This window comes from Pseudophryne corroboree, chromosome 5, assembly GCF_028390025.1.
Source record: "Pseudophryne corroboree isolate aPseCor3 chromosome 5, aPseCor3.hap2, whole genome shotgun sequence".
Taxonomy (NCBI): Eukaryota; Metazoa; Chordata; class Amphibia; order Anura; family Myobatrachidae; genus Pseudophryne; species Pseudophryne corroboree.
Genome location: NC_086448.1, coordinates 519671781 through 519692509, shown reverse-complemented (window position 1 = coordinate 519692509; position 20729 = coordinate 519671781). Strand labels below are relative to the sequence as shown.

At 44.2% G+C, this 20729-nt stretch overlaps 1 protein-coding gene across 5 annotated transcripts in view; it reads right to left on the bottom strand.

Moving 5' to 3' along the window:
* The window catches only part of RREB1 (ras responsive element binding protein 1), a 138045-nt gene that overhangs the window by 61684 nt on the left and 55632 nt on the right, over positions 1 to 20729 (bottom strand). For all 5 annotated transcript variants that reach the window (XM_063923099.1, XM_063923098.1, XM_063923102.1 and 2 more), the window contains one exon: positions 6625 to 6745. In XM_063923099.1, the coding sequence (XP_063779169.1) occupies positions 6625 to 6745 (121 nt within the window). The remainder of the gene's footprint in view (positions 1 to 6624; positions 6746 to 20729) is intronic.

The following is a 20729-nucleotide window of genomic DNA, read 5'->3' as shown; positions in this document are numbered from 1 at the left end:
CAGACACTGCGGGCCGGGGAGCGATGAGTAACTCCCGGACAGCACGCTAAAGCTGCGCTGGTCGGGAGCTACTCTTGATGTGCAAAGGCATCGCCGCTAGGATTACAGGTTGGCTGGGGGAGTTGGCACTTAAACTGTAGCTTTAAATTCTAAGCTCCTTCCCCCTGCAACTCCATAATGCCAGAACTTCTTTAAGAGAGTCCAGAAAAAGTAGATAAACAATAATTCAGCGCTAGTAACTAGTTAAATAAATGATGAGAAATTTATTAATTATGAACATAGATCATTAGTTTCTTGTGTATTGACATACATTTTACTGTTGCAACAGATAATAAAAATGGTGGTACCACAAAAACAAAAAACTGATTTAAAAAATAGAGATTAAAAGTTCCAAAAAGTGGGGCCTAGATCAACACTGCTTGTTTGTTGAAGAAATTCTTAAATTGCTGGGTATATAGCAAGGTGCCTTATCCTAGGGAAATGAGTATACGGTGTTACCAGGTCGCTGTAGTGCAGTGGTGGCCAACGCGTGGCTCTTGAGCCACATGCGGCTCTTTCTTTATTCAAATGTGGCTCCCAACACTCAACGTCATGTGACCACAAGAGATCTGTAAACCGCTGCACTCCAGCCAGACATGCAGCAGCACTACGTAGACTGAGAACTGAGGGAGCCAAATACACACAGGGGAGCTGGCTGGAGTGACACAGGCGGGTGCTGGCTGGAGTGACACAGGCGGGTACTGGCTGGAGTGACACAGGCGGGTACTGGCTGGAGTGACACAGGAGGGTGCTGGCTGGAGTGACACAGGCGGGTGCTGGCTGGAGTGACACAGGAGGGTGCTGGCTGGAGTGACACACGGGGGAGCTGGCTGGAGTGACACAGGAGGGTGCTGGCTGGGGTGACACAGGCGGGTGCTGGCTGGAGTGACACAGGCGGGTGCTGGCTGGAGTGACACAGGCGGGTGCTGGCTGGAGTGACACAGGCGGGTGCTGGCTGGAGTGACACAGGCGGGTGCTGGCTGGAGTGACACATGGGGGAACTGAAGCGTATTATGTGAATCTGGCTTTTCAATATGTTTTCTGCGGATCTGGCTTTTTAAATTATTTGATGTAGAAGCGGCTTTTTCATTGTATTTTATGTTGGATCTGGCTTTTTCAATGTATTTTATACCACGGCGTGGCCTAGCAGGCACAAGGTCACACCCCATTTTTGCAAGTGCGCCTTCGGCTCGAAGTCGGCTCTTTGATGTACCTAACAAGATTTCTTGGCTCTTTGTCTCTGACTGGTTGGCCACCCCTGCTGTAGTGAGTCCTCCAATCGGTTAGCACTCCATAATCTTGGGGATTCTCTCACTTGTTCGATCGTCCCGAACTGGAATTATTGTGGGAAATGAACCCTGGTAGGTCCTGATGCAGTATCTTCCCTGAAGTTATTCCATACGGATCACCGTTCCCAGAGTGGATTGCCGGCAAATCTTGCAGTGTGGGGGTCCCAGGCTTATCACTATTCCCTAGGATAAGGCACCTTGCTATATACCCAGCAATTTAAGAATTTCTTCAACAAACAAGCAGTGTTGATCTAGGCCCCACTTTTTGGAACTTTTAATCTCTATTTTTTAATTCAGTTTTTTGTTTTTGTGGTACCACCATTTTTATGTCAATACACAAGAAACTAATGATATATGTTCATAATTAATAAATTTCTCATCATTTATTTAACTAGTTACTAGCGCTGAATTATTGTTTATCTATTGTTTCTTCACAAAGGGTTTAACTAGCCCTTCCTATTCAGCCGCTTGAGGATCCACAACACCTGTCAGCGCCATCTCTACTCCGGTAGTTTATAGTCCAGAAAAAGTAACCTAGTGAAACGGTTATAACAATAAAACAAACCAGTAGGGAAAACACGTCAAGAACCATACCTCACACGCCTGAGCGTGACAGAGGGAACGCAGTGTTCTCCAGACTGCTCCAGAGAAAAAGGATTCAACAGTAAGTGACCAAAAATCCTCTTTTCTCTTTCAGCAAGGCTGGGGAACACTGGACCATGGGTCGATCAATAACCGCTGCCAGGGGAGGGAATGGTCAGGCTGCCTGACCGGAGAATTATACGCCCAAAGTGGGTGTCACTGGAGGCAAAAGCCTGAAAAACTGTAAAAATTCATGGACAGAGGACCAGTGAGCTGCATGACAGACCTGTTCCACCTCATGCTGCCCGAGATATCGACACTGCCCTTGCGGAATGCGCAGATACCATGGGGTTTATTTACTAAGTCTTGGAGAGAAATAAAGAGGCTGGAGATAAAGTACCACCCAACCAGCTCCTGTCATTTTTTTAAACACAGCCTGTAACAAGGCATTTAGGAGATGACTAGTTGACATTTTATCTCCATCCACTTTCTATCTCTCCAAGACTTAGTACAAAGACCCCTATATTTGGTGTTGGTCGCCCGGCACTATGTATGCGCATTATAAATAACAAGCAGAGAATCTGTGTTATGGACAGAAAAAGAAAAAGTAAATCTGTAGAGCTCAAACTACATCTAATAGAACCAGATCATCTGTACAGCTTGAACTTTGTCTAGTAGAACCAGATCATCCAGATCACAGGAAGCCACCGAAGGAGGAAAAACCCGGAAAAGATTATACCTTGTTTAAGTGAAAGGCCGTAACAACTTTCAGCTGTAACGTAGGAATAGTACGAAGAACCGCTTTATCATGAAATAGGAAAAAAGACGGATCGCAAAAAACAAAAACAAAAAAAACGGAACCTGGTAACATACCGGGCTGAGGCATTAGCCATAAGGAAGATAGCTTTCTCGTAATGAATTTAAGATCTGCTGAATGTAAAGGCTCAACCGGAGCCTGTATGAGAGTTGATAGGACCAGATCAAGAGCCCACTGTGCTGTCAGCAGATAACACTGTAGAGGAATATGCCCAAACCCCTAAAAAGGTACGGATTCCCAGAAGAAGGGACAAACGCCATTGGAAATAAATTGGCAGGGCTGAAATCTGTACCTTTAAAGAACAAAGCTTTAAATCAGCTCCCAAAACCCCCCTGAAGGAAGGCCAAAAATAAATGAGAGAGGTGAAACTGGGATGTATGAAACTGTTTTTGCTCACACCCCAAGAAGTAGACTGTAGCCAAGTTGTAGAAGTGCAGAAGAGTGCAGTAGTCTGTGCAGAATGATTGTGTTGTAGAGTCCCTGTTGCTGTTAACAAAACTCAGAGACTGCACAATTGCCCGAGGGGGGAGTGCAGCATTGGAAGCTCTCCTGTTGTCTCCACTCTCTGTCCAGACACAGTGACTTTTGTGGGGGAAAACGCTTGTCCAGCCCGCTGTACACGGACAGCCTGTAGTGTGCGCACTCTGCCCTCATGAATGGGAAGGGAGCAGTCGCAAAAAAAACATAAAAAGTGGTGGCCACCATCCAGAACCGCACTGCTGCTCCTGCACCCTCTAAAAGGGTGAGAGGGACTGGAATGCTGTGGGGGGTCCCCGCATGAGCACATCTCCCCCCCTCCCCCTATCCCCACTCCAAGCCCAGGAAAGCTCCCTGCAGCAGCATGCACTCAACCTGTGCGCTGTTACAGGAAGCGCACAGTACCTAACTAGGAATAAAACACAAAAACATTATAAAAAAAAAAAAAATTCAAATAATGCTAGCTACAATAAGGGCTACACAGCAGTCCCTGAAAATGTGACACGCTCAACGAGGCACATAAAGAAACTGACATTATGGGGTTGAGGGGGGGGGGGGGGGGGAGCTTAGAATTTAAAGCTACAGTTCAGTTAAAGTGCCAACTCCTCCAGCCACCCTGCAATCACATGGGGGGTAATTCCAAGTTGATCGCAGCAGGATTTTTGATAGCAATTGGGCAAAACCATGTGCACTGCAGGGGAGGCAGATATAACATGTGTAGAGAGAGTAAGATTTGGGTCGGTTATTTTGTTTCTGTGCAGGGTAAATACTGGCTGCTTTATTTTTACACTGCAAATTAGATTGCAGATTGAACACACCCTACCCAAATCTAACTCTCTCTGCACATGTTATATCTGCCTCCCCTGCAGTGCACATGGTTTTGCCCAATTGCTAACAAAAATCCTGCTGCGATCAACTTGGAATTACCTCCCATGGTCCAGTGTTCCCCAGCCTTGGTGAAAAAGAAGTTAGAAGCTGGTTGGTTATACAGGTTGAGTATCCCATATCCAAATATTCCGAAATACGGAATATTCCGAAATACGGAATTTTTGAATGAAACTGATATAGTGAAACCTTTTTTTTCTGATGGCTCAATGTGCACACACTGTTTAATACACAAATTTATTAAATGTATTGTATTAAATAACTTTCAGGCTGTGTGTATAAGGTGTATATGAAACAAATGAATTGTGTTAATGTAGACACACATTGTTTAATACACAAAGTTATTAAAAATAATGGCTAAAATTATCTTCAGGCTGTGTGTATAAGGTGTATATGAAACGTAAATGAATTGTGTGAATGTAGACACACATTGTTTAATACACAAAGTTATTAAAAATAATGGCTAAAATTATCTTCAGGCTGTGTGTATAAGGTGTATATGAAACGTAAATGTATTCTGTGCTTAGAATTAGGTCCCATCACCATGATATCTCATTATGGTATGCAATTATTCCAAAATACGGAAAATACGATATCCAAATTACTTCTGGTCCCAAGCATTTTGGATAAGGGATACTCAACCTGTCCACTTTATCTCTCTCCAAGACTTACTAAGGGGTCTATTTACTAATCCTTGGATGGAGAGAAATTAGACGGAGATAACGTACCATCCAATCAGCTCCTAACTGCCATGTCACAGGCTGGGTTTGAAAAATGAAAGGAGCTGGTTGGCCGATACGCCGTTGACTGTGGGGGTCATTCTGACCTGATCGCACGCTGCCGTTCATCGCAGCGCAGCGATCAGGTCAGAAGTGTGCATGTGCCGCAGTGCGCCAGCGCTTGGCTAACAGTGCAGTGTGGGCCGAACCGTGCGTGGGTCGGGCCGCAGCGGCTGCGTGACGTCACACGCAGCCGCTGCAACCCAGGCGACAAGTGGCTCCCGGCTAGCACGCAAAAGCTGCGCTAGCCGGGAGCTACTCCTGAAGTGCAGAAGCATCGCCGCTGTGCGATGGCTTTGTACTTCTGCGGGTGGGGGGGCGGGGCGGACTAGCCCTGTGCTGGGCATCCCCCTGCATGTCAGTGTGCCTGATCGTAGCCCTGCAAAATTTTGCAGGGCTACGATCAGGTCTGAATTAGGCCCTTTATCTCCATCCAAGGCTTAGTAAATAGACCCATAAATCTGTATTCATTAGGGTGACATGGGGGGGGGGGGGGGGGGTCTATATACTAAAGGTGTGTACACACGGTAAGATAATTGCTATGCCCCATTTTGACTATGCGATTTCCCTTGAACTCTCCCAGAGCCCAGATAGCACAGATTTTGACTATCTGTACTTGAGATTTTGTCTATGTACGATTTTGACTAAGTGCCAATTTTGACTACACTCTGTACTAGATAGTACACTAGATAGTCAAGATTTACTTGCCTGCACAGTCTATCTAGCCTTACGATACCGACTCCACAGGAGCACGCATCAGGATTGAATCAGGATCGCAAGCTGCCTAACACCTTGAGATATGCACTAACTTTCGTTAAGATTTTGACTATATATTCAAAACCTTACAGATTTATCTCACCGTGTGTACACACCTTAAGCCTTGTAGAGAGATAAAGTACCAGCCAATCAGCTCCTGTCATGTAACAGGCTGTGTTAGAAAAATGTCAGGAGCTGGCTAGTTGGTACTTTACCTCTCTCCAAGGCTTAGTAAATAGACTCCAGTGTTTGTTGGTTCACCTGTACAGATAAGCCATTCATAAACTGATGGACATACTCTCATGCTGACCAATTATTCTGTCTTGTATTCATTATTATTACGTCCATATCCGCACATGTACAGTACACAAGTCTAGGCTGAATAAAAAGAACAGATCTTGTAGCACTCTTCAGGACTGAATGTCACGTGCACACAATTCCACAGGGAACATGCAATTTGGACATGTTTTAGTGGTGACCTTTGCTCAGTGTTGTGATTTTACCAATATAATTTACTATACCGGCAAAATGTATCAACATATGAAAAATAGTCAGATCTGTCCTATAAAATGAAATGTAAGGGAGTATTGGTAAGGATATTACCAGTGACTTATTTCCCATAAGTTAACATACTTATCGTAAGTTTATCAACATGTTAAATGTTGGGGAGAGATGTGAATGAGCCCTATGCGAGATCACAATGATCTAAAGTCAGTACCGGTAATATAATCAAAAGTTTATCATTGTTGACCAGAGGCAAGGATTCTAATTTTACTAGTGGGTCACACCCAATTCAGAGACCATCACATGTGTCTCTTGGTAAGTATGCAGAGTTGTTGTAACCGGTTCATCCATTACACAAAAGGCTCATTTTCTTTCAGTTGACAGGTTACAGAATGTGAGATTGTTGGATGTTGATGCTGTTGAATTAGAAAATATAAAAAAAAAGGAGATGATGCCATAATCAAGGAAGTTCCACAGGAAGTATTTTCCAACCGACCTTCAACAACCAGGCTGCTCCCCGTCTGCTGGAAAGGCTGGAACTGGTAGGGCCTAGTCGAGAAGCTAGCTGGCAGCATCCCTTTAATTCCTCCTCCAGCTGGGCACCAATACACTGCAGCCTGCAGAGAACAAGACATAAACTGTACTTAGCTTGTACATTCTGTGACAAAGCAGCACATGTAGAGAACATCACAACAAACATGAGAGCCATAATTTGGTTATTCTGGTTCATATTGCGCATCAGTACAAATCACTGTGGTCTATATATATATATTACGGTTCAAATGATCCATCATTTATGTCAAGGAGCTGCATTAGTGATTTAGGCATTATTAAACCATTGAAATTACATGAGTGGCAGTATTTTTTACTTGGAATACTGTGTGGCAACTTGTCGTTTGCATGTAGGCTAAGCTTTTGTACCAGGTCTATGGCTGGAGCAAGTGTGTGCTGATAAAGGTGATGTCTATTTGAACAAACCTGCAGATAGAGGTGGTGCAGTAGCATAGTGTGTGTGCAGCTTTACATATGGCGAGTGCACTCAGCGCAGGTGTAATTCAAGCCAACTTGTGTGCTACTCTGAACTTTCGGCCAGCTACAAGAATATTGGTAATTGCTTTGTACAGGCCCAGGTGGATGGATTTTTTTTTTCTGTTAGAAACACCTATATTAAAAAAAGTCAATTAAAAAGAAGACCGCTTATATACCCTGTGGCATTAGGTCTACCAAGGTCTGTAAATGCTGGTGGAGTGGAATGGAATGTGCACCAATTATTCCACAAAATTGCTCAAATTAAGTCTGGTTATGCGCTGAAACCAAAGAGTGACCACTCTTGCTGTGGATGGTGGGGGTAATTCCAAGTTGATCGCAGCAGGAAATTTTTTAGCAGTTGGGCAAAACCATGTGCACTGCAGGGGGGGCAGATATAACATGTGCAGAAAGAGTTAGATTTGGGTGGGTTATTTTGGTTCTGTGCAGGGTAAATACTGGCTGCTTTATTTTTACACTGCAAATTAGATTGCAGATTGAACTCACCACAGGTGACACTATCCTCCTGGAAGACAGCAGTAAATAAATTCTGTAATACAGGGTAAAACTGGGCAATAAGTATAAGTAATTATTAATCAGTATTGACCCTGCAGTGTAATGAAAGGACTACACCCGAACCATGACAGCAAAATATATTCCTCAACATTATGCGACAACCAGACTATTTGAGAGTTGGAAACATGGAGACTAGCGCTGTTCTTTAGGTTGGTGCCACAATGCACTCAAACATTTGAGACTATGGTGATGGACGATTTGTCTGATCATATCACCTACTAACACTGTTTAGTACTCCATTGACTGTCCTGGTTTAGTTGCTGTATTGTTAAACTGCTAGAAGTGGGGAGCAATTTAAGGTACAGTACATTATTTTGCTTTTCAGGGGTTCTCAGACCATTTCTGAGGAAACTACAAGATTACATTTTCAGTTAATTGCCTATTTTTAGCTTACAGTTCACCTTAATGCCCAGATCTTGATCCCAAACCGTGCACTTCACCCCAATGTTTCCCTATGCTTTTTTCAAGTAGAAAAAAAACAACTTGGACACCATTACTTCTGAAATATCAGTAAGTGGAACGATTTTGGTACTTCAGTTCATGCCTAATGAATCACAACACTCCTCTTTGTGACTTACCGATATCCCCTCTTGCAACCATAATTATAGATATAGTCAGTCCTGGCAATTACTCTGCACTATAGATCTCACTGCAAGTGGAATGCTTATTGTCAGCATAGTAGTAGAGTCACAGGGATGAAGACATTATGCTTACAGCACTCTGGATGCTCTGTGGCACAGATGTAAATCTTAGCTATTAAAAAGGTAAAATTACTACCTGCGGCACCTACAGTAACCATCAATGTGGCTTGCCTGGTACAAGAAAAGGGGATACGGTCCTTAGGTCAACAGTCATTAGGTCGATCACTATTGGTCAACATGGTCATTAGGACGACAAGAGGTTTTTTTTTATAATAAAAAAAAATATTTTTTGGAACTTTTTCATACTTTACGATCCACGTGGGCTACTATTGGGAATAGTAACCTGTGCCAAGCGCAGCGGTAGCAGAACTAGGCACCTTCCCTTAAGCATGGCGAGTGGACACGGTGCACTAACGGGGTTCCCAGTCACTTTACAAAGAAGACGGCACAAAAACCCCCACAAACACTCATGTTGACCTTTTTCCATGCCAACGTTTTCCATGTTGACCTGATAACCATGTCGACCGTGCCTGTCAACCAATAGTAGTCGACCTAATGAATGTCGACCCAACAATACCATTCCCAAGAAAAGATGAGAATAATTATTTTCCCATCATGTTTCAAAAGCATTCATAAAAATGCAACAGAGTATTTGCTGATCATGGCACTAAATGTTGGTGTTTGACCGACTGTAGAGTCAACATCACAAGGTCACCTGCTACAGTGTGTGCTGGACATGGTCGCATGTAATTGTATCGCCTCCATAGAGTATAGTGATTTCATATGGATTTATGCCACTACAACAAACTCTTCCCTCACCAATCACTCAGAAATTTTAATTTAACTAAAAAAAAAAAAAAAAGTAAAAAGGTTATTGAGTACATTTACACACATTCTCATTATATATCCACTGTCACATTATCCATTACATTTGTTAATTTAAGAATAAAACACATAAGTGCAAAGTAACCAAACAACATTTAGCTATGACTGATCTAATGTTAGATAATGAAGGCAAATGTCTTGTTGGTCAGACTATATTTGTACGTCATGCATTTTTGTACTGTATACCTGCCGAATCAGCTTCATGGACTGGTGCATATACTGTATGAAGCCTATGGGAACCAGCTTAAAGATATCTGACAATAAGACACACAAGAACGGTGCTCCTGCAAGTGTACACCACCCAATTGTCCCCTTTTGGCGGAATGTCCCTGTTTTTCATATAAATACTTCAGTCCTTTTCTCATAAAATGTGCAAGCTTTGTCTTCCACCCATAGATTAGCTCTGTAAATTAAAATAAAAAAGGTGTCTTTATGATTTGTGTTTGTATTAATATCCACCTAACATGTTATCTTATATTGTAGTGGGTGTTGTATATAAATCTCTTTTGTAATAATGAATAAATTAAAGACTGCTAAAGTCATAGTCTATGAACGCATGGAAGCTGCATCTTTCAAAGGGGACATGTATCAAACCTTCTAAACATTCTAAAATGTACTAGATAAGTGATAGTAGCGGAATAGTTGATGTGGGCAACTTCTAAACTTGTCCCTCTTTAGAAGGTCTCTCTATTATGGCGATCTGACATGTTGGAAGGTGTGCTATGTGTCATCATCTTGATTCAGAACTTTTTATCCTACATTTTTACTTCAAATTAATAACCTAGAACTCCACAAACCTGATGATCACATAAGAAAAGTTTTTGTTTGTTTTTCAAGAATTGGTAATATACACACACACACACACACACACACACACACACACACACACACACACACACACACACACACACACACACACACACACCTTCTAAAACTCTGAATGTTTTGGAAATCAATAGTTGCCCTGGAGGAGGTGGAGTCTTTCCAGCTTTGCATATCCTCCGTAGAGGAGTATAGCCAATGCCATGTAAATGTGCTTCGTTTTCCAACACTGTTAAATTACGCACACACTGCACTCCTAATAGCAACCCATAAGGCATGGCATTCAATGAAAATACAGGAACAGCATAGGAAGAAAATTCTGAGAAATCTATTCATTTTACTTTGGCTTTATAAATGGATGCATGCAAATAAATTGTAACCCTGATGCATGCAATCTCTTAACCGAAAAATCACAGAGATTTAATTTTCGTTGTTTGTTTTTTTTATGAGTGAATTAGGTGAAGAACACGTGTTTAAACTTATCCAAAATGATTTTAGTTAAAAAATGTTATATTATATATATAATATATCTATCTGGGTGGTCTTCAGTATGCCGACTGACTGGATCCCGGCGCACAGTATACCGGCGCCGGGATCCCGACAGCCGGCATACCGACACTTATTCTCCCCCGTGGGGGTCCACAACCCCCCTTGAGGGAGAATAAAATAGCGCGCCACCGTGTCCGTAGCGTGGTGAGCGCAGCGAGTCCGCAAGGGGCTCATTTGCGCTTGCCACACTGTCGGTAAGCCGGCGGTCGGGCTCCCGGCTCCGGTATGCTGGTCGCCAGGAGCCCGACCGCCGGCATATTGTAGTGAACCCATCTATTATATATATATATATATATATATACACACACACACACACACATATACATACACATACCGGTATATATAAAAAAAAATTATATTTGTAACCCCCCTCCCCCCAACATCGGTCGACTCCTTCAGAACATCGGTAACATCGGAAACATTGCACTTTCATTTTTACAGTCCCACAGCCACCAGGTACACACTCAGGGGACTGGAGGGTTAATTTACACTTCCCCAGCGGCTGATTTTGTCTGCAGCCGCTGGGTTGGGGTTCTGCCTGCTGACCGATCAGCAGTGATTGGCAGCATGGTAAAAACTGGGGGAGAGTGCAGGGAGACAGAGGGACCTTCCGGTCACTCAGAGAACAGCAGCAGCGGGAAATTTCTCTTCCCTGCAGCTGCACACGCTGTGTATCTGACTAGTCACATCCTGTGCGACCACATCAGAAAAGGCACTTGCTGGTGAGGTCGCATTTGATGCAACCATGCCAGGCAAGTGGTTTAAGATTTTATTGCCAAATCTAAATGTACTTTTATGTATTCTGACTATTACAGTCCTGTGTATATACATTTACCGTTATTGGATTGTTTACCTTGTAAATTACAAAGTTCAATGTTGGTCACCTGGACAAATACAGAATTGGTTTGCTGACATAACCATTACTTAGAATGGCATACTGTAGCAATGAGTCCCTCCTTACCCAGGGAGCACAGTGCTGAAATTGTAAACCCCACTAAGCCATAATACAAAATGCAGGGTGCCCATATATGTGATATGTAATAGGTCTAGTGACTTTTGGTAGTTCACATTTTAGATTTTCTGCTTCTAGGGAAATTTCTCATAGCGAGAATTTCAGACCTTCTAGCTTCATGCTAGAGAGGCTATGGCTGAGGGGAGTACCAATAGCTACCTGCAGATGTTCAGTTACCTCACTGAGAATGATGAAAACCATCACATCTCTGAGAAAATGTCTCATGGTGAGGAAAAACAGCCCTCCTAGCCTCATGCCCACAAGAGAGGCTATGCTAGAGAGGAGTACTAATCGTTACTTGCAGATGTTCAGTTTTAACATGGAACTCAGCTCCCCTGCACCAATGGAGACCACCGGGTGCATCCCAGATAAGCGGTGCCAAGCTTTCTCTGATTACCTTATTCAGGTAAGAGGATGTAGATGCCGATGATGGCGGGGACCCCATGTTGTGCAGTGAATATGTGAAGGATATCTACTGTTACCTGAGGAGCCAGGAGGATGCCCAGTAAGTGAGGCCAAACTATCTCCAAGGCCAGGAGGTCATGGGCAGCTTGCAAGCAATTCTAATGGACTGGCTGGTCCAGGTGCAAATGAAATGCAACCTGTTGCAAGAGACCATGTTTGTGACTGTTGGAATAGCTGACTACTTCCTGGAGAACCACGCAGTTCCGAAAAATCAGCTACAGCTTGTGGGGGTGACGGCCATGTTCCTTGCCACTAAATATGGTGCAGTGAGCATTTTTTGTGGCTCACGGCACCCTCTGCTGGTTGACGCCAGCATCCTCTGAGTCCTGCTAGCCCTGAGTGGGAGGTGCTGGGTGGTGTAAGTAAAGTGTAGGGGGGCTGGGGAGCATAAAAAAGGCCCTTAGGAGAACACAGTTCGTTAAATAAGGTACACACTGTCCAATAATTCTGGCAAATCAGCCAATTTTCTGCTGGTCGGTCCGATTATGCACAGTGTGTATACAGCACACGGAGCAGACTGTTGTTCATAAACCTGTCTGACAGATCAGCTCACAAAAGAAGAACTTACCACCTCTTCCCAACATACTACATCTAACCAACAAATATAATTTAAGAAAACACTGACTACTGTACATATTATACACATGTAGATATTTTATATTTGTTCCACCTATATGATGTATATAGGTGGAACCCATTCAAATGCCTCACCACATTTTCTTTACAGTTTACTCTATTCATTCCTAATGTTTCTTTAGCATTTGTACCTCATCTAAAATTAAGATAACATCACCAGCAAGGCCTTCTCTACTTCAGAAATCCTGAAAACATGGTCTGCTGTGTGAATGAGTACAATTGAGCAACTCTTCTGCAATCAAAATCAATAAGCTAATACCTTCCTGAATAACATGCTGCATTCGCTCATATGCGATTGTAAAATACTGAATGAGGATGTATTTGCAAGAGTGATTTTTTTTTTTTTTTTGAGCACCAGTATTGTGACAGAGACAGATTAATGCAGTACTTCTGGTTTGTCATGTGAGTGCCCGAGGATGCTAGAGCACATTCCTAACCAAAGTTCACCGAAATAAAATGAGGAAGATGGATTAGATGGTGCATGAAAAACCTCTGCAGTTTGTTCTCAGGCTAGTTACTAAACAGCAATTAAGTAAATGCATGTATCAAGTACCTAGGGAACCAGAGCCAGGCCTAACCTGTTTATTCATCTTCTCATGTTTAAAGAGGGCCAACTGTCTTTCAGTGAAGCAACAGGTTAACAGGAGGCGAATGATTGGAAGAGAAGTGATGCGTTTGTGTTAAGAAGATACACAAAGCCGGCCCCAACCAAAATGATGCCCTAGGCAAGATTTTGGCTGGTGCCCCCTAGCACCGCCGCTAGTTCCGCTTTGACCCTGCACCTCTTTCCCGGCACCATCATCCCTCACCCATAGCAGTCCTCATTTTGGTGCTCTTACCCCCTATATTTTAAATATGAACAGTCTGCACATTTTGCACACAGCCCAAAAAAGGGTGTGTTCTTGCTGGGAAGTGGAATGGCCACACAATAGTACCCCCAATTCAAATTACGCCACACAGTTGTGCAACTTTATTCACATTACATCACACAGTAGTACCACTTTACCTTATATATGTTACATGCGGTGAGGTAAATGGCTCAGGAGGCACTGGCCAGTACCAGAGCCAGATTTACACACAATATATGAGCCAAATGGTTAATGTGGGCATTATGCACAGGTGCAGCAGTAAAAACTCCTGGAAATTTGCCGAGTTTTGATCAGAGATGTGCGGAAAAGAAATACACTGCCTCACCTGCCATAGACTTTTTACTCCAGAGTTTTGACTATAAAAATGAATAGAACAATACAAAGAAGATATTTCTAACATATTCTTTGTATTTTCATATACTTTATATTGTCAAAACTCTGGTCCAAACATTAGTATGACAGGAAAGGCTCTGACTCACCTGCCTCACCCCCACCACACGTCACTGCCTCACAGTAGTGCCCTTTATTTACGGTACATCACACTGAATTTCTCCTTATTCACATTACACTACACCATATTTCTCTTTATTCACATAAGACCACACAGCAGTGCCCTTTCTATATGGTATGCCACACAGAAGAGCACCTTATACACACAGTAATGCCCCTTACACATGACACATTATTGTCCTTATAAACATAGGCCCTCATTCCGAGTCGTTCGCTCGGTATTTTTCATCGCATCGCAATGAAAATCCGCTTAGTACGCATGCGCAATGTTCGCACTGCGACTGCGCCAAGTAACTTTGCTATGTAGAAAGTAATTTTACTCACGGCTTTTTCATCGCTCCGGCGATCGTAATGTGATTGACAGGAAATGGGTGTTACTGGGCGGAAACACGGCGTTTCAGGGGCGTGTGGCTGAAAACGCTACCGTTTCCGGAAAAAACGCAGGAGTGGCCGGAGAAACGGTGGGAGTGCCTGAGCGAACGCTGGGTGTGTTTGTGACGTCAACCAGGAACGACAAGCACTGAACTGATCGCACAGGCAGAGTAAGTCTGAAGCTACTCCAAAACTGCTACGAGGTTTGTGATCGCAATATTGCGATTACTTCGGTCGCACTTTTAAGAAGCTAAGATACACTCCCAGTAGGCGGCGGCTTAGCGTGTGTAACTCTGCTACATTCGCATTGCGACCGATCAACTCGGAATGAGGGCCATAATGCGCCTAACACATTATGCCAACCTTTATTAATGCCCTCATACACATAATGGTGGTCATTCAGAGTTGTTCGCTCGCTGCTACTTTTAGCAGAATTGCTAATAGTCTAAAATCCGGCAGTTCTGCGCATGCGTATGCACAGCAGGGCGCACGCGCTAAGCAATTTTACACAAAACTATGCTATTTTACTCACGGGCGAATGAAGCTTTTCAATCGCTCTGCTGATCGTAGTGTGACTGACAGGAAGTGGGTGTTTCTGGGCGGAAACTGGCCGTTTTCAGGGAGTGTGCTAAAAAACGCAGGCGTGCCAGGTAAAAACGGAGGAGTGGCTGGAGAAACGGAGGAGTGGCTGGAGAAACGGAGGAGTGGCTGGAGAAACGGAGGAGTGGCTGGAGAAACGGAGGAGTGGCTGGAGAAACGGAGGAGTGGCTGGCCGGACTCAGACCGTGTTTGTGACGTCAAACCAGGAACTAAACGGACTGAGGTGATCGCAATCTAGGAGTAGGTCTGGAGCTACTCAGAAACTGCAAGGAATTATTAAGTAGCAGTTCTGCTAATCTTTCATTAGCAATTCTGCTATTAACAGCAGAATTGCTAATCTTTCGTTAGCAATTCTGCTAAGCTAAGATACACTCCCAGAGGGCGGCAGCCTAGCGTGTGCAATGCTGCTAAAAGTAGCTAGCGAGCGAACAACTCGGAATGAGGGCCAATGTCCCTTACATATATGCTGCACATTATTAATGCCCTTATACACATAATGACACACATAATGTCCCTTACACATATGCTGCACATTATTAATGCATTTATACACATAACACACATAATACCCCTTACACATATGCTGAAAACTATTGCACAACCAACCCACCTGTACACAGCACTCACATGGCCGCTAACATAGTGGATACAGATGTGTCCTCATTCTTCCCCGCCTCAAAACGTCATGCAGCAGGAGATGCCTGGTGTGAGTCAGCTGGCAGTTTTAGGTCAGCTCTGCCAAAGTTGGGCACCTTTTTTTTGCCGAAAATGCTTCTTATTTGCATTGCTATGTGACTAGGACGTACAAGCAGCTTCTGCTGATTAAAATGATATGTGGCATGCCTATATTCTGTGTGCGACTGTGGCTATATCTGCATATGAAATGCTACGTTACAGTGATTTCCAGGAATACACTGTAACGTAGCATTTCGTATGTAGATACAGCCGCAGTCACACACAGAATATAGGCATGCTGTACTGTATATCATTTTAATCAGCATAAGCTGTTTGTGCTCCATGGCATTCCAATTGCCCTAGGTATTTGCCTAGTTTGCTTATGCCTAGGACCGGCTCTGAAGATACACAGGAAATGTCAGCACCAGGTTTGCTTCTTTTATCTCCTGAATTACTGGGGTCTTTGATACCTATTATTCCATACAAAGCTCTCTCATTATTTAGCAGAAAGAGGAGGAAAATAAAATAGCAGTGGTCAATACACAACAAAAATGAAAAGTATGGTGGGTAACATAAAGTTTGTAACTTGCTGTAGTAAGGACGAGCTAGTGGTACACAGCAGTACATCTAAACTTATGTAAATCAGGTATTTTCTCTAAATGCATTCCTAACACAGGCTTCAATGTTTACCCATCACATACTCTGTAGTGTTCAACAGGTACTATGGGTGAAATGATGATAACTAAACACTAGTGCGGGAGGGGGTGGAAAGTGGGGGGAAAAGTTCTAAAGTGGACAACCCCTTTAAGGCTATAATGCCAAATAGCAGCCTGTACTCCAGATGTGTAAAGCAAAATGTCACGCTCCCTTAAGAACAGAGCTCTGGGGCAAAATGAAATGTGATAAAACCTGTATGGTCTTGACAGCTCATGTAAAGAATACACACCTTGAAATTACTGCCATAGTATTGCTGAGCAAGATAAAAAAAAATCATTACCAAGAGATTTATTATTAAATTGGGTTGATAAAATCCATCAATATACAGGTTGAGTATCCAATATCCAAATATTCCGAAATACGGAATATTCCGAAATACAGACTTTTTTGAGTGAGAGTGAGATAGTGAAACCTTTGTTTTTTGATGGCTCAATGTACACAAACTTTGTTTAATACACAAAGTTATTAACAATATTGTATTAAATGACCTTCAGGTTGTGTGTATAAGGTGTATATAAAACATAAATGAATTGTGTGAATGTACACACACTTTGTTTAATGCACAAAGTTATAAAAAATATAGGCTAAAATGACCTGCAGGCTGTGTGTATAAGGTGTATATGAAACATAAATGCATTCTGTGCTTAGATTTAGGTCCCATCACCATCATATCTCATTGTTATATGCAATTATTCCAAAATACGGAAAAATCCCATATCCAAAATACCTCTGGTCCTAAGCATTTTGGATAAGGGATACTCAACCTGTATTACCAAAGACATAATAATATTGGGTCCTTTTTCAAATTGGATTACGGTCCAGATATTTGGCTTGTACTGAAAGATAAGCGGTCAAATCAAAAGGAACTTGGCTATAGAGGTTTTAAAAAGAAAAAAAAAGAAAATGTATTATAAATAATAAGATTTTACTCACCCGTAAATCTATTTCTCGTAGTCCGTAGTGGATGCTGGGGACTCCGTAAGGACCATGGGGATTAGCGGCTCCGCAGGAGACTGGGCACAACTAAAGAAAGCTTTAGGACTACCTGGTGTGCACTGGCTCCTCCCACTAAGACCCTCCTCCAGACCTCAGTTAGGATACTGTGCCCGGAAGAGCTGACACAAATAGGAAGGATTTTGAATCCCGGGTAAGACTCATACCAGCCACACCAATCACACCGTATAACTCGTGATACAATACCCAGTTAACAGTATGATAACAACCGAGCCTCTCAACAGATGGCTCAACAATAACCCTTTAGTTAGGCAATAACTATATACAAGTATTGCAGACAATCCGCACTTGGGATGGGCGCCCAGCATCCACTACGGACTACGAGAAATAGATTTACCGGTGAGTAAAATCTTATTTTCTCTAACGTCCTAAGTGGATGCTGGGGACTCCGTAAGGACCATGGGGATTATACCAAAGCTCCCAAACGGGCGGGAGAGTGCGGATGACTCTGCAGCACCGAATGAGCAAACTCTAGGTCCTCCTCAGCCAGGGTATCAAACTTGTAGACTCTTGCAAGAGTGTTTGACCCCGACCAAGTAACAGCTCGGCAAATTTGTAAAGCCGAGACCCCTCGGACAGCCGCCCAAGAAGAGCCCACTTTCCTCGTGGAATGGGCTTTTACAGATTTAGGGTGCGGCAGTCCAGCCGAGGAATGTGCAAGTTGAATCGTGCTACAGATCCAGCGAGCAATAGTCTGGAAACATATATTTTTCAGGGCCCTGACTACGTCCAGAAAACTTGGAATCCTCCAGGTCCCAAGTAGCCGCAGGCACCACAATAGGTTGGTTCACATGAAAAACTGATACCACCTTAGGAAGGAATTGGGAACGAGTCCTCAATTCCGCCTTATCCATATAAAATACAGATAAGGGCTTTTGCATGACAAAACCGCCAATTCTGATACACGCCTGGCCGACGCCAAGGCCCACAGCATGACCACTTTCCACGTGAGGTATTGTAGCTCCACGGATTTAAGTGGCTCAACTCAATGCGACTTCAGGAAATCCAACACTACGTTGAGATCCCACGGTGCCACTGGAGGCACAAACGGGGGCTGACTATGCAGCACTCCCTTAACAAAAGTCCGAACTTCAGGCAGTGAAGCCAGTTCTATTTTGGGAGAAAATCGATAGAGCTGAAAGCTGGACCTTCATGGAACCCAATTTTAGGCCCATAGTCACCTCTGACTGTAGGATGTGCAGAAATCGACCTAGCTGACATTTCTCCTTTGGGGCCTTCCTGGCCTCACGGCACGCAACATATTTCCACCATATGCGGTGATAATGGTTTGCGTTCACTTCTTTCCTAGCTTTAAATAGCGTAGGGATAACTTCCTCCGGAATGCACTTTTCCTTCAGGATCCGGCGTTCAACCGCCATGCCGTCAAAAGCAGCCGCGGTACGTCTTGGAACAGACAGGCCCCCTGCTGCAGCAGGTCCTGTCTGAGCGGCAGAGGCCATGGGTCCTCTGAGATCATTTCTTGGAGTTCTGGTTACCAAGCTCTTCTTAGCCCACCCGGAACAATGAGTATAGTTCTTACTCCTCTCCTTCTTATTATTCTCATTACCCTGGGTAAGAGAGGCAGAGAAGGGAACACATACACCGACTGGTACGCCCACGGTGTTACCAGAGCGTCCACAGCTATCACCTGAGGGTCCCTTGACCTGGCGCAATATCTTTGTAGCTTTTTGTTGAGGCGGGACGCCATCATGTCCACCTGTGGCCTTTCCCAATGGTGTACAATCATTTGGAAAACTTCCGGATGAAGTCCCCACTCTCCCGGGTGGAGGTCGTGTCTTCTGAGAAAGTCTGCTTCGCAGTTGTCCACTCCGGGAATGAACACTGCGGACAGTGCTAACACATGATTTTCCGCCCATCGGAGAATCCTTGTGGCTTCTGCCATCGCCATCCTGCTTCTTGTGCCGCCCTGACGGTTTACATGAGCGACCGCCGTGATGTTGTCTGACTGGATCAGCACCGGCCGGTGTTGAAGCAGGGGTCTAGCCTGACTTAGGGCATTGTAAATGGCCCTTAGTTCCAGAATATTTATGTGTAGGTTAGTCTCCTGACTTTTCCATAGCCTTGGAAGTTTCTTCCCTGTGTGACTGCCCCCCAGCCTTGAAGGCTGGCATCCGTGGTCACCAGGACCCAGTCCTGTATGCCGAATCTGCGGCCACCTAGAAGATGAGCACTCTGCAGCCACCACAACAGCGACACCCTGGCCCTTGGAGACAGGGTTATCCGCCGATGCATCTGAAGATGCGACCCGGACCACTTGTCCAACAGATCCCACTGGAAAATCCTTGCATGGGACCTGGCGAATGGAATTTCTTTGTAAGAAGCTACCATCCTTCCCAGGGCTCGCGTGCATTGATGCACCGACCCTGTATACGTATTAGGAGGTCTCTGTCTAGAGACGACAACTCCTTGGACTTCTCCTCCGGGAGAAACCCTTTTTATCCTGTTCTGTGTCCAGAACCATACCCAGGAACAGTAGACGCGTCGTAGGAACCAGCTGCGACTTTGGAATATTCAGAATCCAGCCGTGCTGTTGTAGCACTTCCCGAGATAGTGCCACTCCGCCGAACAACTGCTCCCTGGACCTCGCCTTTATAAGGAGATCGTCCAAGTACGGGATAATTATTTCGCCCATTACCTTGGTAAATACCTCTGTGCCGGGGACCGACCAACGGCAACGTCTGGAATTGGTAATGACAATCCTGTACCACAATTTTGAGGTACTCCTGGTGAAGAGGGTAAATAGGGACATGCAGGTAAGCATCCTTGATGTCCAGTGATACCATGAAATTCTCCAGGCTTGCAATAATCGCCCTGAGCGATTTCATTTTGAACTTGAGCCTTCGTATATAAGTGTTCAAGGCATTCAATTTTAGAATGGGTCTCACCGAACCGTCTGGTTTCGGTACCACAACATTTTGGAATAGTAACCCCGGCCTTGTTGAAGGAGGGGTACCTTGATTTCACCTGCTGGAAGTATAGCTTGTGAATTGCCGCCAGTACTACCTTTCTCCGAGGGCAGCAGGCAAGGCTGATGTGAGGTAACGGCGAGGGGGAGTCGCCTCGAACTCCAGCTTGTATCCCTGTGATACTACTTGCAGAACCCAGGGATCCACCTGTGGGCAAGCCCACTGGTCCCTGAAGTTCCCGAGACGCGCCCCTACCGCACCTGTCTCCACCTGTGGAGCCCCAACGTCATGCGGTGGACTCAGAG